The sequence below is a fragment of the Nipponia nippon genome, unplaced genomic scaffold, assembly GCF_047370975.1.
Source record: "Nipponia nippon isolate SJK-2023a ecotype South Korea unplaced genomic scaffold, ASM4737097v1 scaffold_11, whole genome shotgun sequence".
NCBI lineage: Eukaryota > Metazoa > Chordata > Aves > Pelecaniformes > Threskiornithidae > Nipponia > Nipponia nippon.
In genome coordinates this window covers 13,934,086-13,952,688 of record NW_028262302.1, presented here as the reverse complement: position 1 = coordinate 13,952,688, position 18,603 = coordinate 13,934,086, and the positions used below count along the sequence as shown (strand labels likewise).

General features: G+C 37.5%; 1 protein-coding gene across 2 annotated transcripts; it reads left to right on the top strand.

Moving 5' to 3' along the window:
* The first annotated feature begins 22 nt into the window (after positions 1-22).
* ATXN3 (ataxin 3) lies at positions 23-18,084 on the top strand. Of its 2 annotated transcripts, XM_087747536.1 has the most exons (11): positions 23-393; positions 4,069-4,233; positions 4,762-4,806; positions 6,205-6,290; positions 6,700-6,766; positions 9,121-9,208; positions 9,461-9,593; positions 10,710-10,885; positions 11,317-11,440; positions 12,194-12,282; positions 13,074-18,084. In XM_087747536.1, exons 1-11 carry the CDS (start codon positions 370-372, stop codon positions 13,166-13,168), a joined length of 1,092 nt encoding a protein of 363 aa, XP_087603662.1. In that variant the 5' UTR covers positions 23-369; the 3' UTR covers positions 13,169-18,084. The 2 variants fall into 2 exon arrangements, with proteins under 2 accessions (XP_087603662.1, XP_087603663.1); XM_087747537.1 differs by lacking the exons at positions 6,205-6,290; positions 6,700-6,766.
* The last annotated feature ends 519 nt before the right edge of the window (positions 18,085-18,603 follow it).

The following is an 18,603-nucleotide window of genomic DNA, read 5'->3' as shown; positions in this document are numbered from 1 at the left end:
CCGAGCCTGAGCGCGGCAGGTGCCTCTGTCCGGAATGGCGGCGGGCGGGATAGCGCCGCACCGGCGGGGCCGGGCCTTTGCTCACCTCGGTGGCGCGGGGAGGAAGGGGAAAGGCGGGCCGCGCTGCCATTCCCGCTGCTGACGCGAGAGGCGCGGGCGGTTCCTCTCCGCTGGCCGGCCCGGGGCCCTGCGCCTGGCGGCCTCCTTCCCGGCAGGGGGCGCCGCCAGCCCTCGCGCCGGCCTGATGCGTGCGGCCGAGCCCAGCAGGGGGCCTGCGCGGATTGGCTGCAGCGGGCCGCCGAGCAAGGGGAGGTTTGATTGGTCGGCGAGGTCACGTGAGGCGGAGGCTGGTGGCCGTTGACAATAAACATGGAGTCGATCTTTCACGAGCGGGTGAGCGAGGGGCTGGGGGAGGGTTCCGCTGTTGTCGGGCGGCGTGGCGGGGGGGGGGGGTTTGCGCTCCTCAGTTGGCCGCCCGGGCCGGGAGTGCTTTCTCGGAGGAGCTGTTCGGGGTGTTGGCCCCGAGGCAGCCCCCGGTCCCCACGGGGTGCGCTTGGCCGCGCCGCGCTGCGCTGCCCCTCCCCGGCATCCTTCCGGCGGCGGGATGAGGCAACGGCTCTGGGGTTCCTCTGTCCCAGGGGAGAGCTGGGGCCCTCTGGCGCGGCCGCGCCGGTGCCCGTGGGCCGGCCCAGCTCGGCTCTGCGAGGCCTGCCGGCTCTGCGGGAAGAGGAAGTGGTGTTACTGGGGATCAAAGAGGGCCGGGGCTGAGCCTCAGCGTTTCCTCCCGCACGGTGACGGCTTTTCTTGGGCCTTTAGAAACAGACCTCAAGTACGGGGAGGCGCAGGCTACAGCTGCTTCTGTTTCTTGAGACAGAACTCGTGCGGCGGAGAAATGAGCGTGAAGATGAGCAGCGGCAGGGAGGGCTGTTTATGTGCTCTCGGACACCTCTTCACCTAGCCTGGCTTGGTTGGGGTTGTGTAATGAGCAGGGAAAGGGAGAGCTGTTAAGGAAGTCCTAATTCACGTACTGTGCTTCTGTGTGCTGAACAGTGTTTCCTGTTTTGGAGGACAAATGCTTCTATGAACTGCTGTGATTTAGCCAGGTTCCCAAATATGAGCTATTTATGCTTTAATGCTCTTCAAATATAATTGTCTTTTTTCATGTACTTGGCCAATGTCTCTGCGTGTTTATTGTGCTAAGATTAACACTAGTTTTTATACGCTGTTCTCGTCCATAATGATTGGTTTACTTAGCAAATAAAGCAAGATAGCTGTATAACTTTCTTTTAAAAAGTGAAATTACTGTTCTGAAAGCCGTAGAACTTGAGGAGTGTTCTTTCACTTTTGGGTAGCAAAACTTGGCAAGCATTGTGGTGTTAAACAGCTGCTGTTCAGAGGATGAGTGTTGGATTTCAGCCATTATGGCCTCTGCTACAGTGACCTTCAGTTCCAGTCTAGATTTGAAAATTAGTTCAAAACAAGTGTACCTTTCTCTTATGTGGCCTAACCTATCACATAATGAAATGATAACATTTTTATGGCTGAGTTGCTTTGTAACTTAATAACAAAACTCTGCCGAAATCGAAGTGACAGAGCCTAATACGTTCAAAGTTATAAGCTGATTGTAATACGTGGTTGCTACAGGTTGGGGGGGGGGTAAAGGTCTTAGGTGTCTCTCATGTGAAACTTAGCTGCTCCTTGGTTTAGTTAGTTATGCAGTTACAAAGTTACACCTGAATGCCTGTTTTAAATTGGAGCGCCAAATATTTTTATCTTGTTACCTTATTCTAGGGAAAGTTTAGCTGAACCTTGTGCCTCTTTTTTAAGGGGTAGTTTTTTCCCCCCCCATCAAGTGCACTATCTCAGTTCTTGTCAAAATACTTAACGTTGCATGTACACGCACACCCCTGACTTGAACCTGCACACCTCAGATGTTCCAATAAAAGGGTATGAAAAACATATTTTTATTTACAAAGGAAACTAACAAAACAAAGACCTTAGCAATGTTTTTTTTAACAGGAGAATGACAGTTGCAGAAAGTAGGACTTAGGGATAGGGCTTAAGGAGCCCCTTAGAAGTTGCCCCTTTTTTTGATAATATACAAGTGGTTGAAAACACTGAAAAGCAGGCAGCGGTTTATGTCAGGATAAGTTTCAACGAGGGGATTTCAAATTATGGAAAGATGCAGTATTCTCTGCACAAAAAAAAAAATCGGAGTTAATGTCTGTAAGATCAGTTTTCTCTTGTGCATTTTGCATTTAGTATGTACAAATTGTGCCTATGCAAATTAATGTTTATTGCTTTGAGATAAACTGTACAAATGCAGAAAGGCCCTTTTAGTAAAATTAAGGACCTTTAAAACCTGTAATTAAACTCATTTTCAAAGGTATTTTAATATCTCTTTGTTTCTAAGTCAGTTTCATATGATTCTGGTGGAGAAACCTGTGATTCTTGAGCAGGTTCTTCTGTTACAGTTTTATCATATGACCAGTAGCAGGGATGTGGTCCCAAAGGGACAGGAGCTGTTGCTTAGTTTTGAGTTTCTTGTTGTGGGAAGGACATGAGCTGGAGGAGGTTTCTGGATTCCATTGGCTCCTGGCTGTACAGCCAGTCTAGCTTTAAACTCATTGCTCAATTGAGTGATGAAGCCCTAGGAAGATTCTGTAATCTGGGGTAAAGGGAATTTTCGAGGTTCCTGCTGTAAAGGAGGTCATGGGAGATTTGTGCATATGATTTGTATGAGGCTTTCATGGAATTTTAAAGAACATTCCTCTAAGGCATGCTCTTGTGTTCTTAGTTTCTGTGAGTTTGGCGGGAGGGAGGGGTGTTCTTGATTTTTGTTGTTTTCATTTTGTTTTTAATAGAGTGCATGCACATTAGAGTTTTTAATAGAGTGCATGTACATTAGAGTTCTTAATGTAAATAAAAGCGAGGACTGATCAAAAGAGAAAAGCAGGATTTTAAAACTGATGTTAATCTTGTCTTGCACTTGTAGTTTAGTTATTTGTAAAGAAAGATTGCTTTTCATGGGAAACTAATTTGGTTGGTTGTTTTTTTTTTTTTTTAACAAGGCAGTATTTTATCTGCACTTATGAAAACGATGGAGCCTGACATGCGTTCATTCAGATTAGATATTTTTTTAATTAGTGCTACAAAATCATGACCGATATTTCTAATTTACCCATTTTCAATTTGGATTGACAGTCTAAAAATGTTACATTGCATTTCTATTATCTCCAGCGTCCTGGATGTGTAACAAAGTATCTGAAGTGTTTTCCATTTCAATAGTTTATCAACAAAAATATTTTCATGGTTCAATATGCTGAATTTAGTTATTTTTCTTGTCACCTCATCATCATCATCAAGATTTTAGAACCAGTAGCATTAGCTTCTTTTACCTAGTTCCTATACATAAATTTCATGTGGAAAATGAGGTTTACTGCTCCTCCAGCTCCTCATCACTTTCTTGGCAATAAACAAATTGGTTTTAACTTGAACTGGGTGAGTAACCTGAAATGAAGGAAATAAATTCTGTAGATGTATGCTTTTAAACCTCTCCAAAGCCTAATGGTCTGCTTTTCTTCAGACACATGTGGAGAGCAGATTGGCAATAGCTGCACCTGGCAGGGAAGAAAAGTTTAAAAAGAACGAGAGCATCTGTTGCAGAAAACATTTGTTACTGGGAAGTAGAGTTCTAAACCATTTAATTTTCATGTGGTGGTGATTTGGAAGAGAACAGAATCCACTGTCCTGATGGTTGCAGTGTCCTTGTGTGATTTGGTCAGGCTATTGACAATTTTTACAGTGTTTTCAAAAAATAACGTTTTTACATGAAATTCATTTCCTTTGAGGAAATATAGTAGTATGCATGTTGGGTTTTTTGCCCATTGAATTGATGGGAGCGTTGTATTTTATAGCTTGCAGTGTAATACATCAGAAGAATGTTTGGCATTCTGGGTGAGTAGGGAGGGCAGGAAGTTTGCCAGGATGAAATGGGTGAGTCATTTTACAGAATAAAACAGATATTTTTTTTGTTGTCTTTGGTATTTTTTTTTCTTCCAATCTTAGCAAGAAGGCTCACTGTGTGCTCAGCACTGTCTGAATAATTTGCTACAAGGGGAATATTTTAGTCCTGTTGAGTTATCCTCCATCGCACAGCAGCTGGATGAAGAAGAAAGAATGAGAATGGCAGAGGGAGGAGTGTCTAGTGAAGAATATAGAACGTTTTTACAGGTAAAGTCTTCTTAATTTGAGGTTGCTTGATATGTGCCTGAAATCTAATATTGTGTAGCACAGACCTGCTATTCTTGCATAGGTAGAGAAGGTTAATTTCCTAGTGCTAAAACTTCTTAAATTTATAGGCCTTTTCATTCGTGCATCTTAAATTTGGCATTTTCAAATGTTACAAGTACAGCTTTACAGTAATTCTACAAAAAGCTACATCATCTTACAGGTAGGAAGGTCAGGCATGGCGAGGAGGAGGATCAGCAATTTGCCTTTTGTTTTTGTAAGCCACTGGCAGAGATAGGAACAGAAGTTCCCATGCCTGTCTGTCCTTTAAGCACTGAGCATTTCTAATTTAAAGGTTTGAGTTTTTAATTAAGCTTATTTGGGCATTGTAATCAGCCTTACAGACTAGGACATATTTAATTGTTGCTTTAAGTATGTGCAGTTATATTTATTTTCAAAACTGAATTATTTCTGACCTTTTATGCTTACACCACTTTTCCCTTTTTTCCCTCCCAACCTCACACTGAGCAGCAGCCTTCTGTAAATATGGATGATAGTGGATTCTTCTCAATTCAAGTAAGGATGGCTCTATACTGACAGAATTTTTTATTTATGCAATATATGTTCTCTCATGTAATTTAAATGTCATCGAGCTTTTTCATCTAGTTTCCAGTTTGTACGCTTAATGGGATTAAGCGCTGGACTTCTAAATCTTCAGAGTGTTTCCCATCAAGAGCAGTGACTTGCAGTTCTTCAGTTCATGGGCCCTTAAACACATGGTAGAAGCATGGACTCCTGAACTGTGAAATGACACCTCTGGGCAATAAGCTTGATTTCTAAGTTGTTTCGTATGGGCACTTCAGGTGTAGACCTTGGCTCCCATAGACTACAGGTGAAGAAGCAGACTTGAGATTATTTTCTCAAATTACAGACTGTAGAGCCCTTCGCAATGGTTACAGGGTTATCACAGTGATCTGCAGAATTGGAAAAGCTGTGATATCTGCATTTCAGTTGTTATAACACACTCCAGACACTTTAGAGCTGGTTTTTTTCGTGTTTTGTTTTTGGGGTTTTGTTTGTTTGTTTGTTTTATTTTTTTTTTTAAGGACCATAATGGAAAAGTAATTAATAAGAAATACTTAAACCAGAACAACAACAACAAAAGGTATTGAACACTGAATTGGGGCTTGTGTCTAGACTAGAGCTATAGGCAATGCTTTGCACCTTTGGCTGTCTCCCAAGCTTTCAGAGGTGCTTGTCAATGTTCCAAAATCCCTCGAGAGCCTTTCTTCCTTATGGCAGGACAGGGCTCTTCTTCTGTGCAGTGAAAAAACCATTAACAATTTGGCATTTCTTGTATTCTTGATTGTGCTGCTACAATATTGAAGCTGAAAAAGAATGCTTCCTCATATTCTACTTTCTTTGTCCTGTCATTGCTTTGCTCACTTGCTACATAGTTGGCTCGCTGAAAGGAAGATGAATTGCTAATTTAAAATTCCTTACAGCATTACTTCAGATAGCTTGGAAGAGTTATTGTAAAAGAGTTTGTGCTAATGTACCTGACTGATCCTGTGACAATCCAGTGGTGCAAAATTTCCAGTAGTTACTGTGGGGAAGGATGACATTGTATTCAGGGGGAAGAGAGGGCAGAGCGGTACAAAGAGAGCAGAGACATGACAACTTAGGAAGTATCTGTGGGAGGTGCAGTTACAGCTTTGGGGGAGTAAGCTCATTACAACATTTCAGTTAAATCCTAGTTTTGTTACTTCCCCTTAGATATAGTATGTGCGTTATATTTGCATATAGATTCATGACAGTTGTGTTTTGAATAATGTGATTCCTAGGTTTCCTAGCAATGTTTTGAAATCTAAGTTTTATGGAAACAGTATAATTGTTTATAGCAGCTAGGATGGTTGCATTGCTTAAATTTAGAGTTGACCGGTTTGACTCATGAAAAGTGCTATTTTTTGACAGGTTATAAGCAATGCCTTGAAAGTTTGGGGTTTAGAACTAATCCTCTTCAACAGCCCAGAGTATCAGAGGCTTGGGATCGACCCTATGTAAGATGTTTTTTTCTTAGCACCCTGCTTTTATTTTACAGAAAAGTAATACTCTTAATCTATTATTTAAGTCTTTCTTTTAAATTACTATTTCAAGCTCTGCATTCTAATGTTTTTAGTATCCTCTCTGTCTTAATTTTTTTCATTTTGGGGGTGTATATGAGCATCTGTCCTCTGTGCTTTCATATCTCAGTATCTGTGGCATCACAGGTATATGGAGATTTCAGTAATGTTGACAACTTCCTAAATGTTATAAAAGCAGTATGAGTGCTCTGTAACATCAACAGCTGTATTACTGAAATTTTATTATATAAGTTTAAATTAGTGGTAGCAAAGATCTTAAACATTAATATGCATTCCAATATTAGAGTATTTAATTTTGTCTGTACCTTTTTTTTTCTTTTTACAGAAATGAAAAATCATTTATTTGTAATTATAAGGAACACTGGTTTACAGTTCGAAAGTTAGGAAAACAGGTGACATTGTCTTTTTTTATTTAAAAATTGACTTCAGAATGGGGGTGGAAAAGTGGTTACGAGCAGCCCACATGTTGGCCTTTTGCAAAGCTTTTGCTGCAGTTTGCTTTAATAATACCCCATATTAAAAAAAAAAAAAAAAAAGAGTAAATGTTTATTATATCGCAAAAATGCCAGGCAGCTTTTTATGAATGTTAGCCTGGGGAAGAACCCTAGCATCAATTCCCCAGTCAACCTGTCCTCTAGGGAGCTGCAGCTCTGGTAGAGTCTGTGTGATGTCTTAAGCTCTTTTCTGCACAAAAAATAGTGGAAAAATTGTACAGGGGGAGAGGGAGGAGTCCTAGACAAGGATTAGGATCCCTATGGAATGCAAACTTATTTTAATGCAGTAAATTATTAACATTGTAAAAATAATTTTGCTCGTTTAAATGGACAGTAGGTATAAGAAAAAGTTCAAATTTCAAAGGTATTTATATTTATGATTGCTAGTATTTAAGATTATCCATCAGGATAAGGTTGGGGAAAGTAGAATCACAACTTTGCACTATTTTAGAAAACTTTCTGAAACAGTTGCATTATAAGCGGGAAATAGTCATTAAAGGTAAGGGATGGCCATACAAGTGTATGGTACATATATAACAACTCAAGTCACATCCATGTCCCTTGTAACACCAATGCAGTGTTTTATTTCAGTAGCCAATCATTGTTCTGGATCATACTGTATAAGCTTTTATACAACATAAGCGGGTTTGTTGTTTGCTTTTTTTTTTTGGTGTTTGCATGTTCATGAAATAAGCTTTTAGATTCTACAGTAGTGGACAGGAGTCTCTTTACCCATTTGGTTCATTTTGCAAGTGGTGGCTACCTATGTTGTCATCCAGTTTAAAAAAAAAAAAATTCACCTGTGAGTAAACAAACTAAACTCTGCTGTTCTGCTTTCGTTTAAAAGTATGGCTAATGTTTACAGGTATTTTTTTTATATTTGATATCAAAAAGGCTGGATGGTCTCTTAAAAATACGGGAATGTTCCTTACTATATATACAACCATGTTGGATGGAATTTTGTGAGATAGCATTCTATCCCAAAATGTTTTAAGTTGGAGGGAGGATGTCTTTTGCTTATACATGAGGCTTGTAACCGCATGAAGACTGGTGTCTGTTATCTAGAGATTAATGAGAAAAGATAGACAAAATAGGTTGACTTAGATTTGACCTGCTTCTCTTCTGTTGCAGTTACAGCAAAATTAGTTTACCAAACCTTCCTCCTACATATTCCCTTTTAAAAGTTTGTCTGAATCTGTCGGTTGTATTTGTTTACATAACTTTTTATTCCCCACTCCTACACTGTTGGTGGTCTTACCCTTTCCTAGTGGCAAAGGGTGTTTTTGGCAAATTAAGTGACTGAATGACAGAATGATAGATAGTCACTTACCTATATTCCAGATGAATTATAGTATGGGCCTGACTGTAAGTGTACATATATGGAAGCTTGGGTAGATAAATGCATTTTTGTGAGAATGGAGGTAGAATTCTCCTTCTACTATCTGAAATGGTGCTTCCTGGTTAAAATTGGATAATATTGGACGAGTATGGTATAAAAAAGGTTCTTTGGATTGATTGCAATATATATGGGGTTTTAAATGTAGAATATTTTTGTCATCCACGTTGAATATATTTTCTCTCTAGAAGAAGTATTATAAATGACTAGTTGTCTTCTTCAGGCAACTAGAAATGGTCTGAGTATATTCATCTCAAGTGTCCCCTATTGTAATATTATGCTGTACTATCAGCATATTAAATTTGAGCTCATTTTTCTTAATTTTTAAATTTAAAAATTATCTCAGAGAGAAGTAAACAATAGTTTTCAGCATCACCAGCTATTAAAGGCAGAATGTTTAATGAAAGTATTTCATGGAAAGAATTCAAATTCTGTTTCCTGTATCAATTTCTTAAGGTACAGCATTAACTTATGAAGGGTTTCTTCCTTCATTAGTCTCTGAACGGATTTAAAACTAGGATTAAGCAGAATTTTAGAATGATGTCTGAAATAATTCTTCTACCACTATATTTTGATTTATCTGTTTTAATCAGTTTGCCTGGTACCAGTGTTCAGTAATGGGAGAGAGCATGCAGTAATTTCCCCACTTCAGATCTCCTGTTAGCTGAAGAGTATTTGAAGGGTAACCTTTAGCAGTATAGGTATTGTGCTTCAAAAGACTTTTAATTTGATAATATATTTTACTAGATTTATTCGGATATTCCATCATAGAAAATGACCACAATGTACAGAAATGGATTACCAAGTAATCTTTATGCTAATTTGTTCTCTCAAACCTTTTTTTTCTTAATTACAGTGGTTTAACTTGAACTCTCTCTTGATGGGTCCAGAACTAATATCAGATACATATCTTGCACTTTTCTTGGCTCAATTACAACAGGAAGGTAATAGTAACTTGCAGATGTTAAATCTCATTAATTAAAAGTAGGTAATAATCATTATGTATTAGAACTTATGTATTCAGTTAACTACCCTTAGTTTTATGATTGAAGTAGTGAAATAACCCAAGTCCTTATAATGAAAGGTAGAGCCTTACATTGTAATAACTTGCACATCATTGTGTTCCATATAGTGTGCATTTTAGAGTGTTTATGCATGCACCTTAATGCTGTAGACTTACGATTTATTTTTCTCAGGTTATTCCATATTTGTAGTAAAAGGTGACCTGCCAGACTGTGAGGCTGATCAGCTATTGCAGATGATTCGGGTACAGCAGATGCAGCGACCAAAACTAATTGGAGAAGAGACAGCACAGTCAAGAGATCAGAGGTAAGGTAAATAGAGATTTCACTTTAATAGTGTTCAGTATGATTGGTTTCCGTGATTAATGCCTACATGGAGACAACCCCCTTAAGAAGTAGTTAGAAGTACCTTTAGTGCCATATGCTTACTGCTGTGGCACACAGTGAAAGCAAGTTGGTAGAATACAAATGGTGTATTTTTAAGTGGGCAAAAACTACCCTAATAAGGATTCAGTCTTTCTATGTGCGTAAGTGTTGCATAGATTTTTAACTTCATGATGACGATATTTTTCCAATTATAGTAAAATGGGTCAGCAAATCTTACCAAACTATGGTTAATAGAAGTCAACCTATAATTAAGACTGGCTTGTGCATTCTGTCGTAAGCAGAAAAGAATGAGAAATCTGTATCTGAATTCCATGTCATATAAATCATACAGCATTCCCTTTTGGAATAATTTCACTGTAAATGTGGTGTTGCTCTGTTGTGATGCATGCTGCTAATATAGAACATCCTTGAAAGCATATAAAGTACTGCTTCTGCAATAATTTTATCACATTTTCATAGTGAATAAATTGCACACTGATGTAAAGGCTTAAGGCTTTTCAGAGGAATTAATTCATTATTATTTCTTCTACTTTGTAAAGGTAAACTGGTGTTGTAAACTGATGGAGTAAAAACAAACTACTTGGCAGTAACATGGAAAGTGTGTATAGTTTACAGAGGATCTCTTGCTCTAGTGTGGTTATCAAAGCTTCCTAAGAAGGAGACCACATGCACTATTTTCTGCTGGTGTAACTGTTTAAATAGCAATAGGTTCGAATAACACGTATTATTGCTTTTTGTAGGCTTATTGTTTTTGAAGTTTTTCCTATCAAACAGACGCTTGTCAACAGGTGCATAGGTTTAGAGTTGCAGTATTTTCATTTTTCCAGCTGCAAGCTCTGCTTGCAGCCCTTTTGCGCTTTTTCATGTAGAAATTAAAATATTTGTTTATATAACAGATTTTCACAATGGAAATGTTTTTTCTGAAGTTAAAAAATAAAGTAGAGTTAAATCAGCAGAAAATATTTACTTTAAATCTCACAGTAAAAGTTCATATCACTTCTGTCTGAATTATGCCATAAATATATCAATTTCACAGGCTACCCAGAAGTGATGTGGACCAAGCAATAGAAGTTAGCCATCCTTTTGATGGAACAGGCATGTTAGATGAAGATGAAGAGAATTTTCAGAGAGCCCTGGCTCTAAGTAGGCAGGAAATTGATATGGAAGATGAAGAAGCTGATCTTCGCAGAGCCATTCAACTCAGCATGCAAGGTGCAGTGCTCATCTAAATTTCTTTTACAGCGTTCATGATGCTTATGCTTTAGGCAGCTACTGAAATCAGTTTCAGTCAGCCAGTTTTTCCAGCATGCATCAAGCTGTGTGAAAAGACTGGCTTTGAGGCATTGAAGGACAATCCAGAATTTCCTGTAGCTATCTCCTTTCTGCTTTTTGAAAAGTTGTAACTTTCATGTTAGCATTGATCATTAGGAAGCAAGAACAAATTGGCAAAGGGTGGCAGGAGGGAAGGGAAACAGTCCTAAGGTGAGGAGGAGAGATGGTATTAAGTGAAGTTAGCCTAGGTGCTTATTTCTCCAACAAGTCTCGTTCTTCCTCTCAAGTTTGAAGAAATTTTCTTAAGGTGTATTTCATTTACTAACTTCATTTTACTGTAATTAGTAGGATATGGCGTGTTCTGGTTTTAGGTAGTCGTCGAAGTGAGTTCTCGGACTCATTACCACAGAATGTTCCTCAGTCGCCTCACACCAGTCAGACAGACTCCCTTTCTTCAGAAGAACTGCGAAAGAGAAGACAAGCATATTTTGAAAAGTAAAGTAGTTGATAGAAAACTGCATGTGGAAGTACATGTTGTATTTTTCAGTCCTTTTGGGGCATGGATGGGTTTCTGACTGAGGCCCAGCTTAACTTTTCTCTCCTAACATGCTTTTCTAACAGTACCTGAATTTTGCTATTCCCAGGTGGTTCCTACGAAAAGAAACCTGTAAATAAGAGGGGATGTGTTAGTAATGCAACATCAGTCTTGTGAAGAAAGAAAACATACATGTTACAGAAGTATTTTTAAATGAAATCCTGTAAATTTCTGTAATTATCTTCCTGAAGAAAAGTATTCTTTCTCTAAGACTTTGCTTCTGGTAATGATGCCTCTAATGTGCATCACATGAAAGCGTTCTAGATGATATTTTATGTTGCTGTTCTGGAGTACCTTCTTAATACATAGTTGGGGTATTGTTGTGGCTTTTCCTTGTCTCTGTCTCCTAGTGATGGAGGAAATAAAGACCAGGGAGAAATGCTATGGATGGGAGGAATTAGACTCTGCATGAGAGGATAAGAATGCAGAACAGCCGAATCCTGGGAAAATAGTAATGTGGCTTGGAATATAATGTTGGGAAGACAGGTGTCTGGAGGTTAACAGGGTGCAACAATTGAGGACATTTTTAGGTGCAGGGGTGTTATTGCACCAAACAGCTTCTACTTCTCACTCTTGGCCTTCCTTACAATGAAATAGACTTGATGCAGGTCTCATACTGATGTTATTCTCTTATAAATTTATAACACTTTCAGGCAGCAACAACAGCTACAGCAGCAAGATCGGACCCCAAACCTACATGATAAGCCAACTCTAAGCTCAAGCACTCCGGAAGCTGACCCAGGTATTGTTTTTTAAACTTATTTCCAACACTGAAATATTTGTCTTTTTCACCTTTGTGTTGTGTTCTGTTTCCTAACTTTCCTTGTCTTCCTATTTCCTCACTCCAGCAGCCATTCAGACTATGTATCACAGCCATTATTCTTTTTGGCAGTGAAGGAAAGGATCACTTTCTTGAAAAGCCTGTTCTACTTCTAATGTCGATATCCTGTTTGTTCTGGTTTCAGCTGGGATGGAGTTAATTTTCTTCCTAGTAGCTGGTATAGTGCTGTGTTTTGGATTTAGGATGAGAACAATGTTGATAACACACTGATGTTTTAGGTGTTGCTAAGTAGTGTTTATACCAGTCAAGGGCTTTCCAGCTTCCCGTGCACTGCCAGGTGCACAGGAAGCTGGGAGGGGGCACAGCCAGGACAGCTGACCCAGACTGGCCAATTACAAATCGTAATCTTTGGATCTTTGGTGGGATTTGTGCCAACAATTTGTTTTCTAAATGACTTTTAAAGTTGCATGACAGTGTAATAAACTTGGAGTAATATCTCAGTATGTAGTCCTTACCAGTATTAGGTATTGGTGATCCCAAATTGATGTGTATTACTTGTTATAAACTGACCATTGTGGATGGAAAGCAAAGTGCAAAGTGTTCCATGATTTTAAAAAACAAAACCAAAACCAGCTTTGGGGGCAGGGTGGAAACAGGTGGGTGTGGACAAAAGGAACAGTGAAAGCATTTAACTACAGGTGAGAACTAGCTCTGTGTACTTATTACAACTTATATGCATTTATTTTCTTTAGGAGGTGATATGAGTGAAGAAGACATGCTTCAAGCAGCCATGAATATGTCTCTGGAATCTGTTAGAAACCACTTGAATACAGAAGAGGAGAAATGACATAACTTTTTTTTTTTCCCCCTCTTATTGTCTAAACACTAAGTCTCCATTATAATTTTACTGTGTGGATGTTGCACAAGCAGGGTTCATTTCAGAGTTCTGGAAGCAGGAATGAAAGGGGGACTGGAGGTCAGAGTTTAGAGGGAATCCGCAAATACAAAAAAGATTGCACTAATTTAGAAAACTGTAGCACTCCTACTGCAGAACATATGTTCACAAGAGTAGCTGTTTTAAAATTAAACTATTCACATGAACAAAGTTAGACACATGTAACAGCTGTAACTTGCATTTAAAAAGCAAGTTTAAATTGTTTTGAAGAATCCTATAGAAAACACAGAAGGTGCCACAAACCAGTATCAACTGATTTCCTTCAGTACTAACGGAAGAATAGATACAAGTAATAAGTTGTGCTCATAAATGACTGAGTTCTTTGTAAGAAAACATTTTAAATGGGGAAAAAAAGAATTAAATTCTGTTTATCTCAGATAATTTATTTTGTGATTGTTTATTATGAATGACTTAATGTCAACTCTTGCGATCCTGCTGTCCACTTTTGAAATGACCCATTCTGCAGGAGAAACATGAATCCATAAATTTCATACTTTGCAATTCAAGAGAAAATCTTCAGTATATTGTTGATTATGACGTTACTCCTGAATCATTCAGTGACTTCTGACCTAACACTTTCTGGTTTTCCTTTCAGTTCCAACTGTAGGTTTTACTTTCAGTTCCAACTGTAAAATTTTCAGATCCATGTTTAAAGTAAGATTTTTGCATTGCCCTATTGTCTTTTGGCAGATAACTTGCCTTCTTTGGTTTGGCTTTTTATTTGTTTTTGTTTTTTCATGCTCTTTCTAGTTATGCCACTGTCTTTGCTATAAAAGTAGCGTATAATCAGTTGGGTTAAACAGGTTTTCTTTTCTACCTCTTCTAGAGTCTTTTTTTCCTCTTCAAGTTCAACTCTTCATTCTGGCCTTTCAGTATGAAAGAGCTGTACCTGAGTCTAGGCGAAAGGAGGAGGCGATTTAGGTGCCATAAAGTCAGTGCCATACACATAAGGTGCATTCCTGCAGTCTGAAATGACCCCTGTGCAAGTAGTTCTTTTAAGAATTAATATTTATGTCTGTGTGGATGTTCTTTCTGAAATGCTTTTTATGAGTGTCTGTCAGAATGTTGCAGCTTTTTCAGGAATGGCCTTTATTCACGCACCTTACAATTTTTTATCATGCTGTTTCTGATCCTGAGAAAAACTGGGGAGCAAAGTATGTGACATAGCTTATGCTATTGGTTGTAAGGCATTTGCTTTGATATCCAGGATGAATGTGTAACAGGGTGACCAAACCTGACTTTCAACTTCAGTGCAACAATTGAAATATGTTTCATTTTCCTAAATGGTGCTTGAAATACAAATTCTGTTTACATATAAATTATATGGAAATATGTTGTAGATAGAGTATGTAAGCTGTAGTCCACTTAATGCATTAACAGTTAGCACATGCATTCTAAGAATCTTTTGAAGATAAGCCCAAATTTCTTTATCAAAATATTCTAAAGTTATATCGTTGTACAATAGTAACATTTAATTAAAATTAGTGTGAAACAAATGGTAGCTAGATGGAAATACACATTCAGCATCAAGTAGTACTGTACGTGAAAGGGCTCTTACCTCTCAGTAAAGATTTGTTTACAGCTATGTTTTCTTGATAGCTTAGGATATTATTATATTATACATAATTGGGCTAAATTCTGTTTTCCTTACCTGTGTGCTGAGTTTCCACCAATGTCGCCAGAACTACTGGTAGGTGTAAGACTATGGATTTTGACATGAGACAGCACTACTTTTTAAAAACTGATTTTAAATTCTGTCTTCTTAAAATAATCCAGTCATGCACATTATCATTAATATCTGTACTGTCTCAAATTCATACAGCTAAACAATGGCTTTAGAAGTCCATGTGTGCATATGCCATTTTGAAATCCTACATTTTTCAGGATGTAAATTTCTGCTTTCAGTTTAAAATTTATATCGAACTGAAAACAGGAAAGGAATCTCTAAAGCACTGAATTATTTCTTTGCTCATCCGTAAATTATTCACAGCTTTAATTTCCCTTCTTCTGTTGTGCCATAAACTGATTGTGAAATAAGACTCATTTTTATAAATAGGTATAGGCTGGCAATTTGATACCAGTACTTGGAACTCGGACCTTTTATTCTCTATTATAAAAGTATAGTAAAAATGTAATATTTCTATAGCTATATAGTGTAGCAGCCCTATATTAAAAAAAAAAAAATCTAAGCCCCCTTGAATTGTATTAACTGTAACCTGTGACAATTACATGTTTTTATAATCACTGAAGCATGGAGTTTGCATTTGAACTTTCATGTCACTTCCTAAGTTACTTCACCCAAGTGTTTTAATATGTAAGGAACACAAAGTAACAGTGCCTGAAAAGCACAACTGTGTCAATCGTTACAGGGCTAACCGTATTCCTTTCTGTGTAGAAACATTGTCACTCTACAAATACCAATTTGATTTTCAGAGGAATGTCAAGTTTAATGAAGTAGGCGTATCTGCCTAGTCAAGCAGTTAAGAGGTAGCAATTTAAGCTAGGTATGTTAATTGCACCAAAGGAAAAGACTAATACTACTTGCTGACAGTTCGTATTTTATAACCCAGACCTAAAGTTCAAAATGTGTGGACTTGCCAAGGAGCTGTCAATAAAAGGCCGATCTCATTTTTTTGGTGTGCATTCTTTCAGTGATAAACAGTTCTCAGTGTGGCTGAACTATGCTCATAAGGTGTTTACTAATTTAGCGCCTATTCCTGGTGTTATCTGTTGTGTCAAGCTGAAGGGTTTTTTTCCTGTGTTGTAGCTTTAGGCCAAAGTCCATTGTAAAGGAGCAGAATTTTTTTTTATTACAATATGGTATTTGAGGGAATTTCAGACTTCATTCATCCAACAGATTTTTACCATCTTCCTCTCAGTGAATGGTCCATGTGATGTAATTTGTGTTTTTCTGCCTATAGAAATCAAAGGGGTAGGGGGAATGAGTGATACTCATATTAAATATCTTCCAAAATTAGTTCTGTAAGTATAATTCAGTAAACTGCTTTCATGGTCTTGCAGTGAGGGCAGGAGGAAAAAGTGTTGTAATGCAGCTATGCTTGAATGCAAGTCTTGTTAGGCACAGCAGGTATAAATATGAGCTATTTAAATGCTCACGTTTTTCTGGGCTTGAAACTAATCTGATACAATACTGGCTTACTCTCCAACATTTGGGCCCCTTGTGCCCTTCAAACGGCTTCAGCCAGTTTAAATGTAATTTTCAGCTAAGGCACTCTTATTTTTTTTCATACTTAATTACTTTGCAGACTACTTAAAAATAACCAATACAAAGTTAAATCTCCAGTGTGTTTTAATGTTGGACTATTGCTTCTGTTAAAAATCTGCAAAATGGTGGGGAGTTTAAAATGGCTTCTGCACATGTCTAGTTAACAATTCTATTTCTGTATCTCAGACAAATACTGTCATTTGCAAGCTGCTTTGTTTTATTACAAAACTGACAATTGGGCTTTTAAAAATGAAGAAGAATGTGTTACCGTTCTAAAATGTCTGTGAAAAAATTCTAGAATTTAGTTATTGGTTTAAGTAGTGATGAAAACATACAAATGGTGGCCTTTTTACTGAGAAATATTATGGGGAATAGGATTGGAGAAATTGGAAAACTTCCAAAGAAGAAGTATTGTACGTTTCATGTTACCAGCACATACTTTTAAAGGAGTTGAGAAGAGAATCCAAGGAAAAGAAAAATTGGAGACTTTTTTTTAGGGGCTTAGATATAAAATTATGTTGCTCACTTAGTAAGCCATTACTGTCTTGCATAAAACAAACTTCTGGGAAATCTTCATGGTTACTCACAAATAATTTTAAAAAAGAAAAAAAGTCTAACAGATATATACCCATTTCCCCACATACGCATAATCAGTTGTTCAGGTAAGAACAATACTTAACACATTTGAACTGGCCTGGTCCAAATATTCAATTCTTTAGTTTCAAATTGGTAGCTTCTCTGTGTTGTATCCAGGTTTGCATCTTGAAAGCATGAGCTGTTTTGCAATAAACTTTTTTTAACCTGCATACACACATTTTGCCTTATTTGCATTTTGGATATGGAGGGAATGCCATTTAATTGAACCTGCCATAGTCACCTCCTTCCCCAATTACCGTTCTTCAGAATGTTGAAGTACGTGTGACTTTTCAACTGCTTTTACAAGATCAAAATGTTTTTACTTTATTTTCTTTCTTAAGAAAAGCAAATAATTGTTACTATGCTTAGATATTATTTTCTTTTTTAACCTCCACCCCAGTATAGCCATTGTGTGAATTCAGGAGGGGAAACTTATAAAAGGCTTTGAACAGAAAGGGATGTAATATTTAAATGGCACTGTGCAAAAAAAAAGAGAGAAAAACCTTGATATTGTCTTTAAAGCATGCAAGCATTGATAAAATTTTATTTTTTGCTACATGAAACCCCATGTGTATAAAACAGTGTAGAGTTAGGATTTTGTAAGGGAATTTTTTTTTTCATCTCTTGCCTAATAGTTGTGTATTTTAGAAATAATTTTCAGTAATAGATTTTTTTTTTTTTTTGTCTTGAGACTCTGCTTTCAGTATCATGTCTTTGGCTCTGGATTCCTATACAATTTTTGTCTCTATTTTGTGTATATAAAGCATATAATACTGAAAAGATGAGAGAAAAAAAAAAAAAAAAAAAAGGAAAGCTGAAATGCTTTGTCATTGTTTTGACTGGAAAATGGCAGTGCTGTTTGATATTTTGAAAATGCTCTCCAAATAGGCACGGATATATATGGTTGTATTTGATATCACTTTTTTAAATAAATATGATTATAGCTTCTAATGTTTCTCTCTTGACCCAAGTATTTGCATATGTGCTTTCCCTTATATATGGATTGGGTACAGAATCATCAAACATTGAAATCTCGTCTTTAATATCAATGGGCTTTGCACCAGATGTTGTGTACATACATTAGCAGTGGGGTAATTTTCTGTTGCTCATAACTGACATTTCATCATCTCTGATGTCTTTTCATCTGTTGATACTCCAAAGTTTATGTAAAGACACTCCTGTTAGGAAGAAAGTTGGTGCTGATTATAGTTATGCTACATCTTTAAAAATTGTATGCTTTCTAATTTTAAAATAAGCTAATGTTTCCTGTTTTGCTAGCAGAATACACATTCTTTTTGTGACACAATGCACTGTTTTTGTAGCCTAGTCAATCCACAGAGTATACTGGATGATTTCTGTGTAGTTTTATCAACAGCAGATGAAGCCAGTCAGCTAAAAAATGAGTTGCAATACTAAATAGTTTCTAGTTTTTCAATAGTAGTAATTAAAAAAAGTGGGGAAAAAA

Coding starts and splice junctions, on each gene's coding strand:
- ATXN3 (XM_087747536.1), top strand. CDS start 370: ATGGAGTCGATCTTTCACGAGCGG. Junction 394..4,068: donor AGTCGATCTTTCACGAGCGG/GTGAGCGAGGGG, acceptor TTCCAATCTTAG/CAAGAAGGCTCACTGTGTGC. Junction 9,594..10,709: donor GCACAGTCAAGAGATCAGAG/GTAAGGTAAATA, acceptor TCAATTTCACAG/GCTACCCAGAAGTGATGTGG.